Source organism: Sminthopsis crassicaudata, chromosome 6 (genome assembly GCF_048593235.1).
Source record: "Sminthopsis crassicaudata isolate SCR6 chromosome 6, ASM4859323v1, whole genome shotgun sequence".
Taxonomy (NCBI): domain Eukaryota; kingdom Metazoa; phylum Chordata; class Mammalia; order Dasyuromorphia; family Dasyuridae; genus Sminthopsis; species Sminthopsis crassicaudata.
Window position 1 is genome coordinate 220,891,252 of NC_133622.1, and position 16,965 is coordinate 220,908,216.

General features: G+C 34.3%; 1 protein-coding gene across 1 annotated transcript in view; it reads left to right on the forward strand.

Moving 5' to 3' along the window:
• Window positions 1-16,965, forward strand: part of ELP4 (elongator acetyltransferase complex subunit 4) — a 227,493-nt gene that overhangs the window by 51,614 nt on the left and 158,914 nt on the right. Inside the window, exon 5 of the mRNA XM_074272926.1 lies at window positions 3,041-3,180. Coding sequence (XP_074129027.1) covers window positions 3,041-3,180 — 140 coding nt within the window. The remainder of the gene's footprint in view (window positions 1-3,040; window positions 3,181-16,965) is intronic.

Sequence of the window (16,965 nt, forward strand, 5' to 3'; positions counted from 1 at the left end):
TAAGAATAATTTGGCCATGATGAATTAACATAGATTTATTTTTAAGTATATGATAATGTTTTTTTTTTCATATGGATCTTAATTTGGGCAGGATTTTTTGTAGACGAAATAACTTAATTGTTTGTTTTTGATTACTACTCCTGAAAATCTTAGAGGGATTCAGAAATCTGTTTAGATAGATATAAGTTCATTTCCATAAATTGCTTTTATTGGGGCGGGTGAGAGGGAGTACTTTTTGTTCTTGATTTTTTTCTCCTATAAAAGGTTTCAAGGGTTATAATTGTATCATATTATTGAATTGTTTATTATGTTTATTCCAGATTAAATTTTAATCCCTAATTTAAACTAGTGTATTAAAGGAAACTGAAAGATATACAGATTTTTTTTTTCAGTGAACTACTTTTATTCTTGGTCAATTGGTAAACTGTCACATGAAATTCATTTTTTACAATTATTTATCCTCCCCCCAAAAATGCATTTTCTTTCTCATCAGTATTATAATTAGAAATACTAATAATTAGTGGTAGCCTAAAAGAAGACTTTGTTCACTGATAATTTGGTGCATTTCTTTCTGTACCGCTCACTCGTAGGACTCCAGGAAGCCTCCGTCCACTAATAAATTTATCAAGTCTAACTTAAAAGAAGTGGAAAGTCTCCCTTTCTTTCTCTCTCCATGGCCAGTCTGCTAAAACAGATTATTCATGCTTACTTGATTCAGGTAGGCTTTTGCAAGCTTCCCCACTAGGCCTGGGAATGTGGTACATTGAGGCCTATTCAGAGGCTTCTGACATAGACCAGGCTTTTATTGCGTGGTGTTTTATTAGAGCCAAATCCTAGTCTCCACCCAGTTTGTTGGCACTCTACTTATTCTTTTGAATCGAGAAAGGTTATCACCTACCTTAATCCCTGCAGCAGCGTGGATTAAGGACACCAATGTGCCCCAGGATTCTCAAAGAGGATCCTGGAAACTTCTTGTTTCTTCTTTTTGGCTGTCTTTACTAAACTCTTTGGGGCCTTAGTGAGGATTTGCATCTGAAATGGGCAACCTGGAGCTTTTCTCAATGAAGACATCAGATCAAAGTTCAGTTAGTCAAGGCCTTTCTAAAACATTAAGGGGGCTTGGACTTATACAAGAAAAAGATGAGCTCTAGCAGAGATTGCAGTAAAAACATTTTGAACTGTAATCCGGATAAAGGATAGATTATAGGCCAAAGAACAGACCCTGTTTAAATTGCTTTCACAACCTTTAGACTAAATAACTTTACACTTTTTTTATAAAGCATATATTTTAATATAATGTAATTGTTTACAAATGTTTTAATATTAGTTAAATGCCAAAGTAAAATTGCTTTAGGAATCTTCCAAGTTAAAGAAAAAACATGAAATGAACACTTAATTCTTGAGCTTAGACTAAAGAGATCTTACTCAAAAGATACATTTCAGCAAATCATTTTAAATGAAGAAATGCAAGGAGGAATGAACAAAATTTCCTTGACTTCATTTAAGAATTCATTCAAATAAGATATTAATATTGGTTTAAAATTTAATTTTAATTTTTCTGAAGTTTTAAATATTAATTTGACATTTTGATTTAATTCAGAAATAATTATTTTTGAGAATTAATATTTCCTAAGTACTTAATAATAATCGTAAAATATTGTTTATTTGTTGGGTCTAAATGGTCTTAAGTTTTAGTCCACAGCTCTGATCAAAGACCTGCAATCTTTTAAGGCCTTTTGACTTCTGGAGTGATTCTTCTCTTTGTGTGTGTGTATTTTGCAGTCATTTCTTTTCCCTGGAAGTCAGAGTAATAGTATGCAGGGCTCAATCAAACAAGAAACTCTCACAGTGATCTTTCTAGAATCCTTCATCAACAGGAATACATAAGACTTTAAACTTAAGTCTGGATCGTATGCTTTTTTAAAAAAAAAAGTTTTAAATGACAGGAACCTCCCCAGCTCAATTGGGCCATTCAGGATAATAATCTTGCAGTTTCATAGTTGTGGGCTAGAAACTAGTCTTGTGATTTCATTGATATCAAAAGCTTTCACAGAACTCCCCCTATTCCATATTACCTTAAGAGTTGCTTAGAGCACTGAGAGTTAGGGACTTCTCCAAGGTCACTCAAACAGGATGTCTCAGAAGTGGGATACAAGTCTAGATTTTCCTATCCCCTAGGCTGCTCCACCTGGTTTCTTTCACAATTTCACAATTGACATATTAATTCATTATGATATCTTAAAGTATGGTGCAGTGTAAAGAAGAGACTGCTAAGTGAGAGATCTTAAAAATATAAACAAAGATCTGGATGAATTTGTTGTCGGTGTCTAGTGTTTAAAGATGCTGTACGATATTCCAACTTAACATCTCAGTTCCCTGGGAGTAGGGATCCTTTCATTCTTTGTATTTCTACAAGCTCAGTGACTGGCACATAGTACTTAATAAACGTTTATGGATTGTTTGATTAGCAAACTAGTATGTCTAACATTTATAGGAGAAACCATTTTAAAATGACACATGAATTGAGAGGAGTCCCATTAGTTGAGGAATATTAATGTAAAGAAATATTATTATGTTATCAAAAATGATGAGCTGGCAGATTTCAGAAAAATCTGGAAAGACTTAGATCAACTGATGCTGAGTAAGATGAGCAGAACCAGGAGTACCACAGTAACAGCAACATGGTCAACTGTGATAGACTTAGTCTTCTCAACAAAATAATTCCAAAAAACTCTCCACATCCAGAGAAAGAATTTATAGACTCTGAATACAGATTGAAACATACTATTTTTACTTTCATTCTGTGACTTTTCCCTTTTGTTCTGTTTCTTTCACGACATGACCTATATGGAAATATGTTTAATGTTGTTGTACCTGTATAACCTATATCAGATGGCTTGAGGGGGGGGGGGGGGAGAAGAGAAGGATAAAAATTTGGAACTCGAAATCTTATTTTAAAAATCAGTGTTGAAAATTTTCTTTACATGTAATTGGGAGGGGGAGAATACTATTTAAAATGACACATGGTCTTTCTCATCAGGCTGGCCCAGGATCATCTTCACGATTTGGTCACTATTACGATGTATCAAAAAGAATGTCCCAAGAGATGATTCATTCTACAAAGTGTCACAGATTTTTCCTTCCAGAAGAAATAACTTCACTTCCTAATGTAGAATCATGGTAAGTTCATAACTTGTCTAGGACTTAAGATTTCAAAAAATGATATAAACAAAGTTTTGATTTGAAAGATTTTAAATATGTCACAAAAAATTAAATTTTAATTTTTTATATTATAAGTATTCATGGCTGTATATATATATATATATATATATATATATATATATATATATATATATATATATATATATATATATATATATATATATAGTTGTATTTCGTTGTAAAATGATTTTTTCCTCTTCTTTTTCAAGTCTTATCACCTTTATCCCTGCTGTTATTTTAAATCTCAATAGTTGAACATTTTAGATACTAGATATTTATAAATCCCTGCTGCTTTAATTAGCAGTAAATTATGAAATAGCTCTAAATCACTGCTTATTGATATTCCATGTAATAAGTACTTAATAATGATAGCTTTCTGATCATGATGGCAGTGAAAATAGTGTAAAATAATACCACATCCTCTGTTTTTTGTAAGATGACTTTTAAAGAAGACAAGCAAGCTTGCCATGTTATTTAATACCAAAAAGCCATCAATAGACTGATACAATTACTGGTGTGATGAGCAGAGGTCAGGTTTTTCTTTCTTACGGCTTTCAGTTTCTAACTGGAATGTAAATACAGTAATCTTCATACATTTGGTATACAGCCAAGACTATTAGGTGTTCCTCTAAATCAGTACCAATGTGACACTAATAACTTGTATTTATGCTACTAAATCTATGAAAATTGTAAGATTTTTAGTATTCAAGAATTTATAGGCGTCCAAACATTTTAGTTTTGTGATTTAATTCGAATGAATGTAGGATGAGAGATGGATGTTCTTAAGGACCAATACCAATTCACAGCCTTAGAAATCCAATTCTTTTACAATTAGATTAGTAGGTATAGTAGTTTATAGGTAACTAAGCAGAAATGGAAATTTTGAAATCGAGAAAACTCTGTGGCACAAACTTGAGTTCAAATCCAATAGCTTTGTGACTCTGGGTAAATCATGGTTTCCCCAGTTACAAAATGAAAATAATAATAGAACCTATTTCCCAGGCTTGTTGGGAGATTCAAATGAATTATATTTGCTAAAGTACTTAGTGTAGTTCCTAACATATAATAGGCACTACAAAAATGCTAGTTATAACAACAATACTAATAATAACAGCTGAAGTGATTTGGAAATCTGCTTGTCAAGCCATGTCATTCAGGACACGTAGGAATTTGGTTAAGATCTTAATGTATTATAGCTAGGTTGATTTCAGTAGGAAGTTCTTAGGACTCTTCCAGACTTGGTGTATCCCTTGTTGATCTCTCCCCTAGTCTCATGAAACAAGGATGTTTCATGGTGTCAGGAGACTTGACTTCCTCTCTCCCAGTCAAGAGCTGTATAATCCTGAATTCTGTGAACCATGGTTTCTTCATTTGCATCACCCAAATAGAGTAAACTCACAGTTTTGCATAAGTCTTTAATGTTTACATGCCATAGCCCTCATATTAATGTTAACTGAAAAAACTATCAGAATTCAGATTCAGTCATGGTTTCCATAGATTTAATATTTAAATATTTCAAAAGTCTGTGACTTGGCTGGTAAGGATTCTCTTCTCACCGACGCCAGTCTCGACCTCTTTGTAATCAGTGGGTGGCAGACTAGCTTTCAGACAGCACCCGTGATCACTAGGTTCTTCATAATTATCTGTGGATTGATTAGTTGGTTTCCAGCTTGTCGGAACTTCTGCCACAGTTCATGTAACTTCTGGCACAGCTTCTGAAAGCCTCGAATCATTGCTGGGCCTCCAGAGGCACGATCGTAGGAATTCCTCTTGTGATGAATGACTTCTCTCATCTTATAATGTAGACTGAATCTTAGGGAATATTCTTTATTGGGATTTTTCCAAGGATCAGAACCCAGTTATGTAACCAGAAATGATTAAGCTCTGTGTTTGCTTATTACTTACAAATGGTTACAAAGATAGTGAAATCTAGTCTTTGCTATTTGCTTTGCTAATTTAAACCATTAAATTAAATTTAATGGTTTATCTAGAGGGTTGTCATCTCTTGATTTTCATTTTCTTTCATTGACCTACAACCTTCTTGGTCCTTTATCACCACTTGACCCTTCTTTAATCAGAAGTATATTAAGCAGAGATAAGAGAGATTTACTTCCAGGTCATCTGTTTTATCCTAAAATAGCTTTATAATAAGGAGCTGCTGGTGAGGAACATCCATTAGAATGCAAGACTACACGTTTGCAGCCCACACTTCTCAGCAAGGCCAGCTTCCAGGGATCTGGAAAAGGAAATTCTCACCCTCAAAGCCTTTGGCACAGTTGAATAATTCAGCATCAGAGAAAGATATGATTTTGTCTACACTTAAAGAAGATACTTTACCCTCTACTTAGCCCCTACACCCTTCCCTGAGCCTTTCCATATGATCTGCAACTAAAATCTCTGCTATATGCCATCTGATTGTTAAAATGTAAGCTCCTGGAGAGCAGGAATTATCTTATTTTATTATTATTATTATTTCTAGTGGCCTTTGCACATAAGTATTTAACACAGCAATTAGTTAATTAATCAATTTTGAGTATTTTAGATCACTGAAAACTAAAATATTAACAAATGGCGGGGGCAGCTAGGTGGCGCAGTGGATAGAGTACCAGCCCTGAATTCAGGAGGACCTGAGTTCAAATCTGGTCTCAGACACTTAACACTTCCTAGTTGTGTGACCCTGGGCAAGTCACTTAACCCCAGCCTCCAAAAAAAAAAAAATGGCAATAATGACTAAAATACAGTTAAATGTTCTGACTTCTATAAACCAAGGTGCCAAGAAGCAAAAGAGGCATAATCTCTATTAAATGATCAATGCATGAGCACACAGAGTGGCTAAATTAGCTTAGCCAAAGACAGAAATAACAGATATTCTGCTTCTGGAGCTTATGGCCATTCAAGATAAATTATTTTTGAAAAGACTAAGAGTAAGGAAACTCAGTGACATTGCACTTACTTAGAAAACTGGGAAAATGGTATTAAAATATACTATGCTACCTAAAAATATATTTCCCATACTCAGAAATAGGCTATTGCTACATAGCATGAATTCAGCAGAATTGGAATAGAGACAGAGAATTAGTGAAGAAAAATACAAATTTAATATATTACTTTTAAAGCAGAAAACTATTTATTAATATTTGTTACAGGAAGCTAACTGTACCTAAAGGAAACTGGTTTTTCTTGTGTTAGGTGCTAAAGATTATTTTTTCAAATTGGAATAGTTATGGTGCAATGGACAGAGCACCAGCCCTGATGTCGGAAGGACCCAAGTTCAAATCTGGCCTCAGACACTTAATGCTTCCTGGCTGTGTGACTCTGGGAAAGTCACAAGTTACACAATCCCACTTGCCTTTACCCCCCCCCCCCCAATTTTTTTTTTTTTTAAATTCTTGCCTTCAGAGAGTTTATATTATCTTGCAAGATTGTAATTCAATAAATGTAGTACAGACATGTTTACTAAAACATCTGTGAAATTTCTTCTTTGTGCTTAAAGGAATGATTTTTGGGAATATGAGAACATTAAGGAATTGGTTTTATAAAGCCATGAAATGCACTATGAAATTAAAACGTAAAATAAAGTATAACTGCATTCGAAAATAAAGTCGGGTATAACCATTTTCAGGCATTATGAAAAACACAAATTCTAGAGCTACAAAAAATATGTTGTATTTCCTGATTCTGTATAGACACAGCCCTCTAAAGCTAAAATCTTACATTTCAAAATGTTTGTGGAGAGCCTTCTTTGTTCTGAAAACTAATAGTTCAGAGTAGAATAAGAAGACTCATAGATTTTCATTAACAAGTCAGTGTTTCATTTTAGGGCATTTAATTGATCATTCATTTATTTCCTATTAAACTTAAATGCTTAATTAAATGTAATTAAACTTTAAACATGTAATTAAATTAATTTTGAAAATGGCTGCTCTACCATATGAGATTTATTTTAATTTATGAAAAGTGTGTGCTCAACTCACCAAAAAAGAACTTCACTGGTTCATTTCAAAAAAGAATAATGCCATGCTTTATAGTAGTCCTTAGTTTTCATAATTAAGACTGCTGCCACTGTCCTAGAGAATATACTGTACAACTTCAACTTTTTGGAATGAACTGTTCAATGTTCCAGGAAGGGATTGAACCAATTGGCCTAAAAGATTTTTTTGAGTCTAAATTTATGAATCTGTGTATAAATTGCAGGCAGCTAGATGACACAGTAGACATAATGCTGGGGACTAGAGACAAGCTTTTTCTATGTTCAAATCTGGCCTCAGATAATTATTACCTGTGTGATCCTGGCCAAGTCACTTAATCCTGTTGTCTCAATTTTCTCATCTGTAAACGAGCCAGAGAAGGAAAGGGCAAGAAATTCCCGGTATCTTTGCCAAGAAAACCTCAAATAGGAATCATGAAAAGTCACATGTGACTGAAATGGCTAAACAACAACAAATGTAAAAATTAGGACTTTTTTAAGGAAAAGGGAAAAAAATGAAAATTGCCCTAAATATCTAAGAATTATGTTTTTCTTTGTAGTAAGTCAGTGCAGTTAGATTAACCTATCAAATTGAAACCCGAGAAAAAGGAATTCTACTTTAACTGTACAAGACGTTTTCTTCAGTCATCATCTGAAAAAGAGGCAGGAGTTAGAGAAAATAAGAGAAAAGGGGACAGTTGTTCTATGCACGGGAAATGCTTTGAACAAAGCATGGAACTATTATTACTCAAGAAAACTTTTGGGTGAAAATATGATTTAGAAAATTTGGGAATTGTACCTTAAAAAAATGTGATTCCAAACTGGCTTCTTTCCTTGCCTGCTTTGTTTATTTGTTTTATTTCATTTTCATGTAGTTAAACCATCTGAAACAATGTGAATTGTGTTAATAGCTGTGACAAAACTGAGCAAAAATTTTGATTAATTTGCTCTTGTGGATGTTTTGCTTTTTAATTTTTTCTTAGCTGACAAATAGTACAATTAATTCAACCATTAGACTAGTCAGGTTAATAAAAAATGTAAACAGGACAAACAGAAGTTGGAAGCCAGACTGTAGAGAGTTAAGAAGAGAATGAGAGGAGAGGGACTGGCAGGCACTATTGTAGATGGCCTTCTTGAAGAGTTTAGCCAAAAAAGTCGAGTGATATGGAGCAAAAGTTATCAAGGATGGATGGATCAGATGAAAGTTTTTTGAAGATGGGAAGACAGACATGGGTATGTTTGTAGCCATTAAAGAAGCAGACAATAATTAGGGAGAGGTGTGATGAGTTAATTGGGGTGGTGTAAAAGTTTGCCTAGCAGAAGTGAGGGCCCATTTGGGGAGATATAACACAAATTGATAGTGTACAGTAATTGTAATGACAGTTGTGTGATTTTCCTCACCTTCATTCAAAAGTATGTGGATGAGAGCAAAGTCACTGGATGGTGGAAATAACCTGAGACATAGGCTTGGCAGGGATCAGATGACTCAAAAGAAGAAAAAAATCTATAATTAAAGGGTTTCAACAAGGGGTCAAGCTGAGTAAAGGGAGATTGTAACTACTACAGGGATGGTGGCTTAGAAACATCCTGAGGACTCAAGGGATTGGAGCTCACAGCAGTGATGAAAAGCAGGATTTACTCTTGGAATGCAGAAGGAGAAGCTGGATTCCAGTTGATTGTGATAAGCTAAGGAGCTTCACAGGTCTTAAACTTAAGAGTGGTGCGTTTGTAAGGGTGATGGCAAGATCAGTGGTATGATCGTGACTACAACAAAAATACTCATAGGGTGGTACAAAGGAATAATGTAGCCTTCAAAAGGGGAAGATTTATTGAGTATTCCTCTTTTGAGTTCTACATGAGATAGTCAGTGACACTGAACCTATGTCTCTACAAAAACATGTGTTCCCACCTGCGATCTCATTTCTCCCAGTGGCTTCATGTAGCAAGGACATGGCTCACTGTAGGCAACTAAGAGGCTCAGCTAGGTGGATTGTCTTCTGGAAAAGGATAGACTTAAAGAATTATTCCGAATTGCTTTTAACATTTTATTATTGTTTTAGTAAAGTTATTATTCATTTCTGACAGTGATACAAGATTGAGAAAGTGCCATAGACATGGATGGAATAACCAGATTTCATATTTATGCTAATCACCATAGTCTGATGGAGTGTGACCCTGATCAAACCCCTTGACCTAAGTTCAATTCCTCACCCGTTAAATGGAAATAATTTTAACACCTCTATACAAGGTTATTGAAAGGATTACATATGACATAAGATAACACGAAAAGATAGTATGTACGATGCATGGTGAATCTTAAAGATAAATATTTGTGTATGGGTGTAAATGTGAGTTATTGTTACTGTTTTTATTTGGCAAGCTATTTGAACGGAAAGAAGTAAACTAAATGATATTAAAGTTAGGCAGGTTCAGAACAAGTTGAATTATTGAACTTGAAGTGTATTAATGAATTGGTCATTTTCAGCATGGAAAATGGTTTTCTGTGGTCTTAAAAGGCACTCTGTCCTTGGCCCTATTCTGTTAAACATTTAAAAATTATTACTTGTCATAATTGGAAGGTGTGTTTGTCAGGTTTTCTTAAGGAAAGAAGCTGAAGAAATGATGTATTGTGTAACGGAATGTATTATGTAATTCAGAATGGTCTTAGTAGGCAGAAAATGGTGGGACCAGGTAAGATGTTTCAGAGTTCTATGTGTACAATCTTGAACTTTGCTTCAAATCCTCATCTGCACAAGTCTGGGGTGTAGCAGACAAGGATAGAAGCTGTGGAAAGGAATGTAAACTCTATGAGTTAATAATAAGACAAGGTAACCCCAAAAGCTTCTTGAGACTTGGGTGGCAGTAAGAGAAATGTGCTCTTCAAAATAAGGTGATTGTTTCAATCTATTCTGCCCTGTAGGAACTTGATAAGGAATATTGTGTTCATTTCTAGGAGCTTTTTTAGAAGTTACATTGTGTGTATATATATATATATATATATATATATATATATATATATATATATTATATATATATATATATTAAACTCTCCTAGTTCCCTTATCAAGATTTCAGGTTTCTTAATCATCCTAGTCACCTTTTTCTGGATATCTGGATATCTGAAATCTTGATGAGGGAACTAGGCAAGTTTAACCCCAAGAAAAGGAGACTTAAAGGAAGGAGATATACAAAAGTGAATGAAAACTTGTCATTTAGAAGAAGTATTAGATACCTTTTGTTAAACCCCATAGAGAAGAAATAGAGCTATATGTGAAAGTTACATGGAGCCGAGTTTTGAGTCAATGAGGAAACATTTCCTAATAGTAAAGCTGTCCTAAAGGGGATTAGGTTTCTTGGGCAGGGGGTGCAGGATGGTGCAATGAGTTTACAATCGTTGAAATTTAAACAGAAGCCAAATGGCTGATTACTTGTAGTGTTGCAGAAGAAATTTATATTTGACTATGATAATAATTGTTAGCATTTATATGAGGCTTTAAAGTTTACAAATTACTATCCCATTTGATCTTCACAATAACTCTTGAGGTAAGTGCTATTATTTTTCCAAATAATAATAATTCCAATAATTTGTATAGATTTTATAGATCAGGAAGCTGAGATTGAGAAAAGTTGCCAGAATTTGCCGGGATCACACAGCTAATAAATGTCTGAAGATGAATTTAAACTCAGTCTTTCTGATTCCAAGACTAGAACTTTGTCCACTTACCACTTTGATAAAAGTATCCATTTTTATCTACTTTTTTATCCACTTTTACCACTTTTCATCCTTTCCAGTCAAAGATTCTTAATCTTTGATGAAATATGATCAATATTGAATATGATGAATATTGATCAATGATGAATATGATGAAAATCTATACCCTTCCCCCCTAAAGAAAGGTCATATTTAGATAGAGCAAATATAACTTTGTTCACCAAATCCTGAAATCTTATAATTAAAGCATAGTTTTTAAAAGTTAAAGGGAAAGTAGTGATAATTGTTAAAAAGAACATTAACATTTCATATATACAGGAGCTTGAAATTATTCCACAGAATTTTCCAGATAACTGAAGTTTGCCTATTTAAGCACTGCAATTTGTTATTTTTATCGATTTTATCTTCTAAAATGTATTATGTATTTCTTGCTTTCTTAAGTACAGAATTTCATTGGTTCTTCACAATACAGGCAGATCACTCTGAGCAGTAATTATATTTTAGTGTTGTGTTTTCAGTGGTCCCAGATTTTTTTTTGTGCATGCCTTCTGCCCTTTTTTGGTTACCCCTTTTGTGAAGTGGGTGTAAGCTGTTAGAGTGCCTGTTCTTCATATCGACTCCTTCCTTCGAAAAAAGGCATTTTTCTTTTGTTACTCATAGTCTCCTTTGAGTTAGGAAATGAAAGGTCATATATTGTAATTTAAAAGGAAAAGATCTAACTTTACCACTGACTGTGTGAACCTGGACAAGTCATATACTTAACCTTTCTGTGCTTCTGTTTTCTCATCTCTAAAAGAAGTTGCACTAAGTTAATTCACAATCATTTAATGAGCAACTGTTATAAGCCAGTTACTGACTGGGCTAGCCAGTCCTTCCTTTGAAACACTTTATAATCTATTGGGTAATACTTCTAAGTTAAATGTTTTCTTAGGCAGCCCTCTGATTTTATGGAAGTTCAAGAAGGGTTTAGAGAAACATGTGAATATTAAAACTTAATGTGCAAGAAAGGAAAATTATATACTGGACTCAAGAGCATTGTTGTGATCCCAGGATACATTTCTTATATTCTTCCACTCATGATATTTTTCATCCAGCGATAACAAGGGCAATGCTATTTTGGCAAAAATTATTAGGCATCTTTCTCGTATTTTCTTTAACTATGTATAGCTTCTGTCTTTCAGTTACATATCAGATACAGGAAATTTAGGGCAACGATATTGGCAAAAAAAAAAAGAAAATCAAGAAATGTCAGGCTCATGGACATGAGATTTTAATTTGAAAATTATTTAGGAATATATTTCACAGTCTCTGTAGGTGTATGTAAATTATGCAAATATATTTGGCCAAAAAACCATTCTGTAAAGATAGTTTTTCATGTTATAATAAATGTGCCTTTATTTTATTTAATAAATGAATATAAAAAGAATTTTTATTAATCAAATTCTTTTCCTATTTATATAATTTTGAGGATGCTTTATTTTTATTTCTAATTGCTGTTAATTAGAAATGATAATACTGAAAACTGGACTTTAAGCTTTTCAAAGATTGAATTATTTTTATAGAAGTACTGAAGTTCATTTTGGAAAATTCTTATTTAAAAGAATCCTACAGTAGGCCTAATATCAGAGAAAGCCCAGATCTTAAAGGATTAATGGATGGCATCTGAAAATGCAATGGCAGCCACTGAAGGAGCCTGATCTTTAAGGATAAAACTCTGGAGGACAAAAAGCTCTTCACTAAGAGTGTTTTGGTAGGAAACCAACTTCTGCCCAAATTAGAAGGAAAAAAGTCTAGTTAAAGCAGGGAATAGCCACAAAGTCTGGCTATGGGGCCATTTGTAGAGAGCCAGGTGGTCAAGCAGCTGGAATCAGTAGGGATCCCTGGCATGTTAATGCTGAGACTGTACTCCCTGGAGGAAGGAGGGGGATCCAAAATGGATGAAAAATCAGATATAGTCACAGAGAAGAACTGAGCAGCGAGGGAATCTCAGGAAGCTTTAGCCCTAAGGTGGTCTTTACTGGCAGAGTTGCTTTGAAAGGTTTAGTTAAGGCCCTTTTCTTTCTTAAGGTGGTCATGTGTGATGGATCTGACACTGAATCTTTTTGTAATGAGAATAAAATTCTTAGAACTGCAATTTTTGTCTTTTTCAAAACCAAACTGGTTTAAAAAAAAAAAAAAAGTGCTCTTCCAGTACAGGTATTAAACAGGGACAAGGCAAGAAATATTTGCAAAATGCTTATTGTGTGCCAGGCCCTGCTTACATACTAAAGGGAGAAAATGACATAGAAAAGAAAGCTGGAAAGCTGGAGATGGGTTGGAGGGTCTCGCATGATAACATATTGTTCAGGTCTGAAAGTCAGAAGCAGAATTAGAGGGGATGAAGAGGGCCTGTGTGAGAATGAGGAGGCCCCCAGCCCTGAGGGAAAGTCCAGGGTCAGACTGGAGCTGGGAGGCCAAGGAAGAGCCTCCTTGTACATGCCAGGCATTGTGCTCAGAGAGGGGAGGCAGGCTGGACTTCTCTTGGGGGGGGCTGTTTTCATCACAAGGACAGTCTTGGTTTAGTCATCAGTGTCTCATCTGAAATCTTTTCACAGCCTCTGTTTCCCCTCTCATTGCATAGCTTCTTCTTGGTTTGTTTTTGTTTGTAAGAACGCATATGAAAGACATTCAGATCCCTGTTTTCTCTTTTTCATGAGCCTTCAAAATGGTAATGTATTATTTGCTTCCTTCTTACTTTATTTCTGGGAAATAATTTAACAGAAAGAGCATTGGTCTTATGTTAAAGCCTTTTCTTCACCCTTCAGTAGCGGTGTTCTTGAATAAGTCACCTAACTTTTCTGGACCTAAGTTTCTTCACATCTGTAAAATGGACATAGTCTAAACTTTTTCCAATTGCTACCCTTTTTCACCCAAGAAATTTTTAAGTCATCTAGGGTATACAGGCATATGAAATAAATATAAAATCAAATATCTACTGATAATAAATCATAATTTTACAACCCCCACATTTAGTTAGACAAACATGGGGTCAAAAAACACAATTTAAGAAGTTTTGCCTTACGGTATTGTGAAATTGTTAAGACTAAAATGAGTCCATTCCATTCATTGCACAGAAATATACAACGAATGTTAATTCAAAAAGAATCTTAAAATTATGCTTAAAAATAAATGAACATATGATTGACTGTATATTAACTGCCATGGACAGGTCACAGTGCTTAGTACTGGAGAAAAGAGAAAACAGTTTTTGCCTTCAAGAAGCTTTGATGCCACAGGAGTTAAGAGCTTTGTGACGAGAAAGTGCAATAGCTTAAGTTTTATTTTATATACACAAAATTTGTTGGATATTTTACACTAGAAACTTTTGTTTATATTGTGATGAGCAGGAGCAGTCAAGCTATTTTTATAGTAAACCTAGATCTTCTCTTGAAGGAGACTTTGATTTTCTCCAAAATAAAAATCCTCCTTGGTCTTGTGATTGAAGGGAAAATAGTTATCTACTTTTTGGGTCATATATATCTAATAAACAACAGATAAAAATTCATCTAAGTACCAGACATATATTCCTCTCTTTGCAGCATTAGTGAGAGTTAACTTTGCTTTTTTAATCTTAGAAAGTTTAAACTTGTTCTTAAAGTCCCAGCATCTCTGTGTATTTCAGACCCCTCTCTACATATGTACCACTGGTTCTATATATTAACCATAAGCTCTTGAAATATCTTATTATCCTCTAAAAATTATTGAATATTATAGAAATCAAGCCTGTGCTGCCTTTGTTTGTTGTTATTTATCCAGTATTTAGTACAGCTCTTCACACATATTAAGTGTGTAATAAGTGCTTGGTAGCCAACTGGTTGACTGTTATTTGTTGGCCTTAAAGAAACTTAGATGAAGCTATATTTATGTAGAGCACAGATTTCTAAGTAAATTCGACTTGAACTATTTAAACTGTCTTTCCTAATGGGGCCTACTTACAGATAATAGGCTTATTTGTCATATCCTTGATAACCTAACCTGTGTTAATGCTTGGAAACTATCAGTAAGGAAGTCAGCATCATGTTTGTAACCAGGATACCTTCTTGACAATTCCTACTTTATCAGTTACTAGCCTACTAGACAAAAAAAAAAAAAAAAAAAAAAGAATAAGAATATTAACTTTTCATATTTAAAATTTTAGTAGATATAATATAATACTAAATTAAAATATAAATATGATTATAAGTTGAGGGATTTTACAGCATTATCAATGCAATTATAAATTCATATATCTTTTTCATTTTCATTTTGTTAATGGAAATATTTATTTCTCCTAGAAGTTAACTTGTTTAAGGAAATGTTTCACTGTTCATGTAAGAGTGAGAAAGAAGTTTAACATATTTTTTATGAATGTTAGCTGTTCTTACACCACAAGAGTCAGAGACTTTTTGAGGGAGAAATGTTATAATTAGACTTTAATGACTCTTAAAAATGTGTCTCTACTCATTGCCTCTATTTCTTTACCTCTCATTTTTCTTGCAACCTTGGTCCCATCTCTACCTCTTAACTGAGACTGTTCCCTTCAAGCTTATTGATGATTTCGTTATTGCTAAATGCAGTGCCCTTATGGAACCTTGTTTTCCTTGACCTCTTTGCAGCTTTTGATACTGTGATCTTTACTCCCATGCCACCTCCCTGACAATTCTCTTTTCTCTTTATTTGAATTTTGTCATTTTCTCCTAATCTTCAGCCTGCCTGTCTGACCATTCCTCTCATTCCTTGGCTGAATCATCAGTCATGACCTCCACATGGGGGGGGGGGTGAGCATGGGCACCCTGAAGACTTTGTCCTGTGCCCTTCTCTTCTCTCTTCTTGTCTTTATCTCTCTCTCTCTCTGTGTGTCTGTCTCTTTCTCCGTCTCTTCACTTTTTCTCTATTTCTCTGTCTTTGTCTCTCTGTCTCTATTTTTGTTTCTGTCTCTTTCTCTGTCTCTCACTGTCTCTGTCTCTGTTTCTCTCTGTTTTTCTCTGTCTCTATCTGTCTCTCTCTCTCTCGCCTCCCTCCCTCTTTCTGCCTTTGTTAGTGATCTCTTTTTCCTTATTCACATTATTTTGTATATATGTTAAATTCCCCACCCTCCATCCCCAACTCTGTCTCCCAGAGGGTACTCCTTGAGTACAGGACCTCTTCCTGTCTTGTATCCTCAATACCTGGTACTTAATAAATGTTCATAACTGACATGAATCTATTTTAACTAATGAATTGAATTGAATCCACATAAGAATGTGTGATTGTGCCTTAAGTAACAGGTATTGCTCTAGTGTGAGTAATAGAAAATTCTAGGATAAAACTACAAGATACCTCATCTAATCTTTAGCCAGAGGAAATAAAAGGACACAATAAAATGAATACTTGGAGGAACTTTGACTCTTAACCAACCTTTTGTATATGAAGAAAGCCTTAAGAGAATTTACTTCATAAATATATGAACCACTAATAACCTATAATCAGTAAATAGTCTTGAGTTTTATTCTGTTTCTTCAGAGAGAAAAGTTGCCCTAAATATTTCATATTTTATAGCCTAGACTCTTTAATCAGCATTTGAATTTGCAAAATGACTGACATAAAAGATATAATCTGCATTGTAGAAATAGGTTATTTTTTTTTTCTTTTGCAAAATTCACTGGTCTATATGAGAATTAACCCCTTTATAGTCAAACATTAATTCCATGTTCTAGTCAACTGAGCTCACCAACACAGACATATACATGCTAATAATCATGGTGTTATTTCCCGTAAATTTCCTCTCACTGGCATTTATCCTTTCCACTTTGTTTGCATGTGTAGCCTCCCTTTTGGAAAATGAGTTACTACTACCTACAGATATTTTTGTGATCATTATGCTTTCATGTTGGAGTAGACATGTTTTAATTCTTAACTGCTCCTTTTCCATCTGATCTTTGGGCATGTCCCACATCTCTCTGTGCCCCACTGTGGATGATAGGTAAATGTTAATTGACAATAACTGCCTTTTATGGAATTGTTCGGATGTGTGTGCTGAGCCACCCATTGCCTCATAACAGTGCCA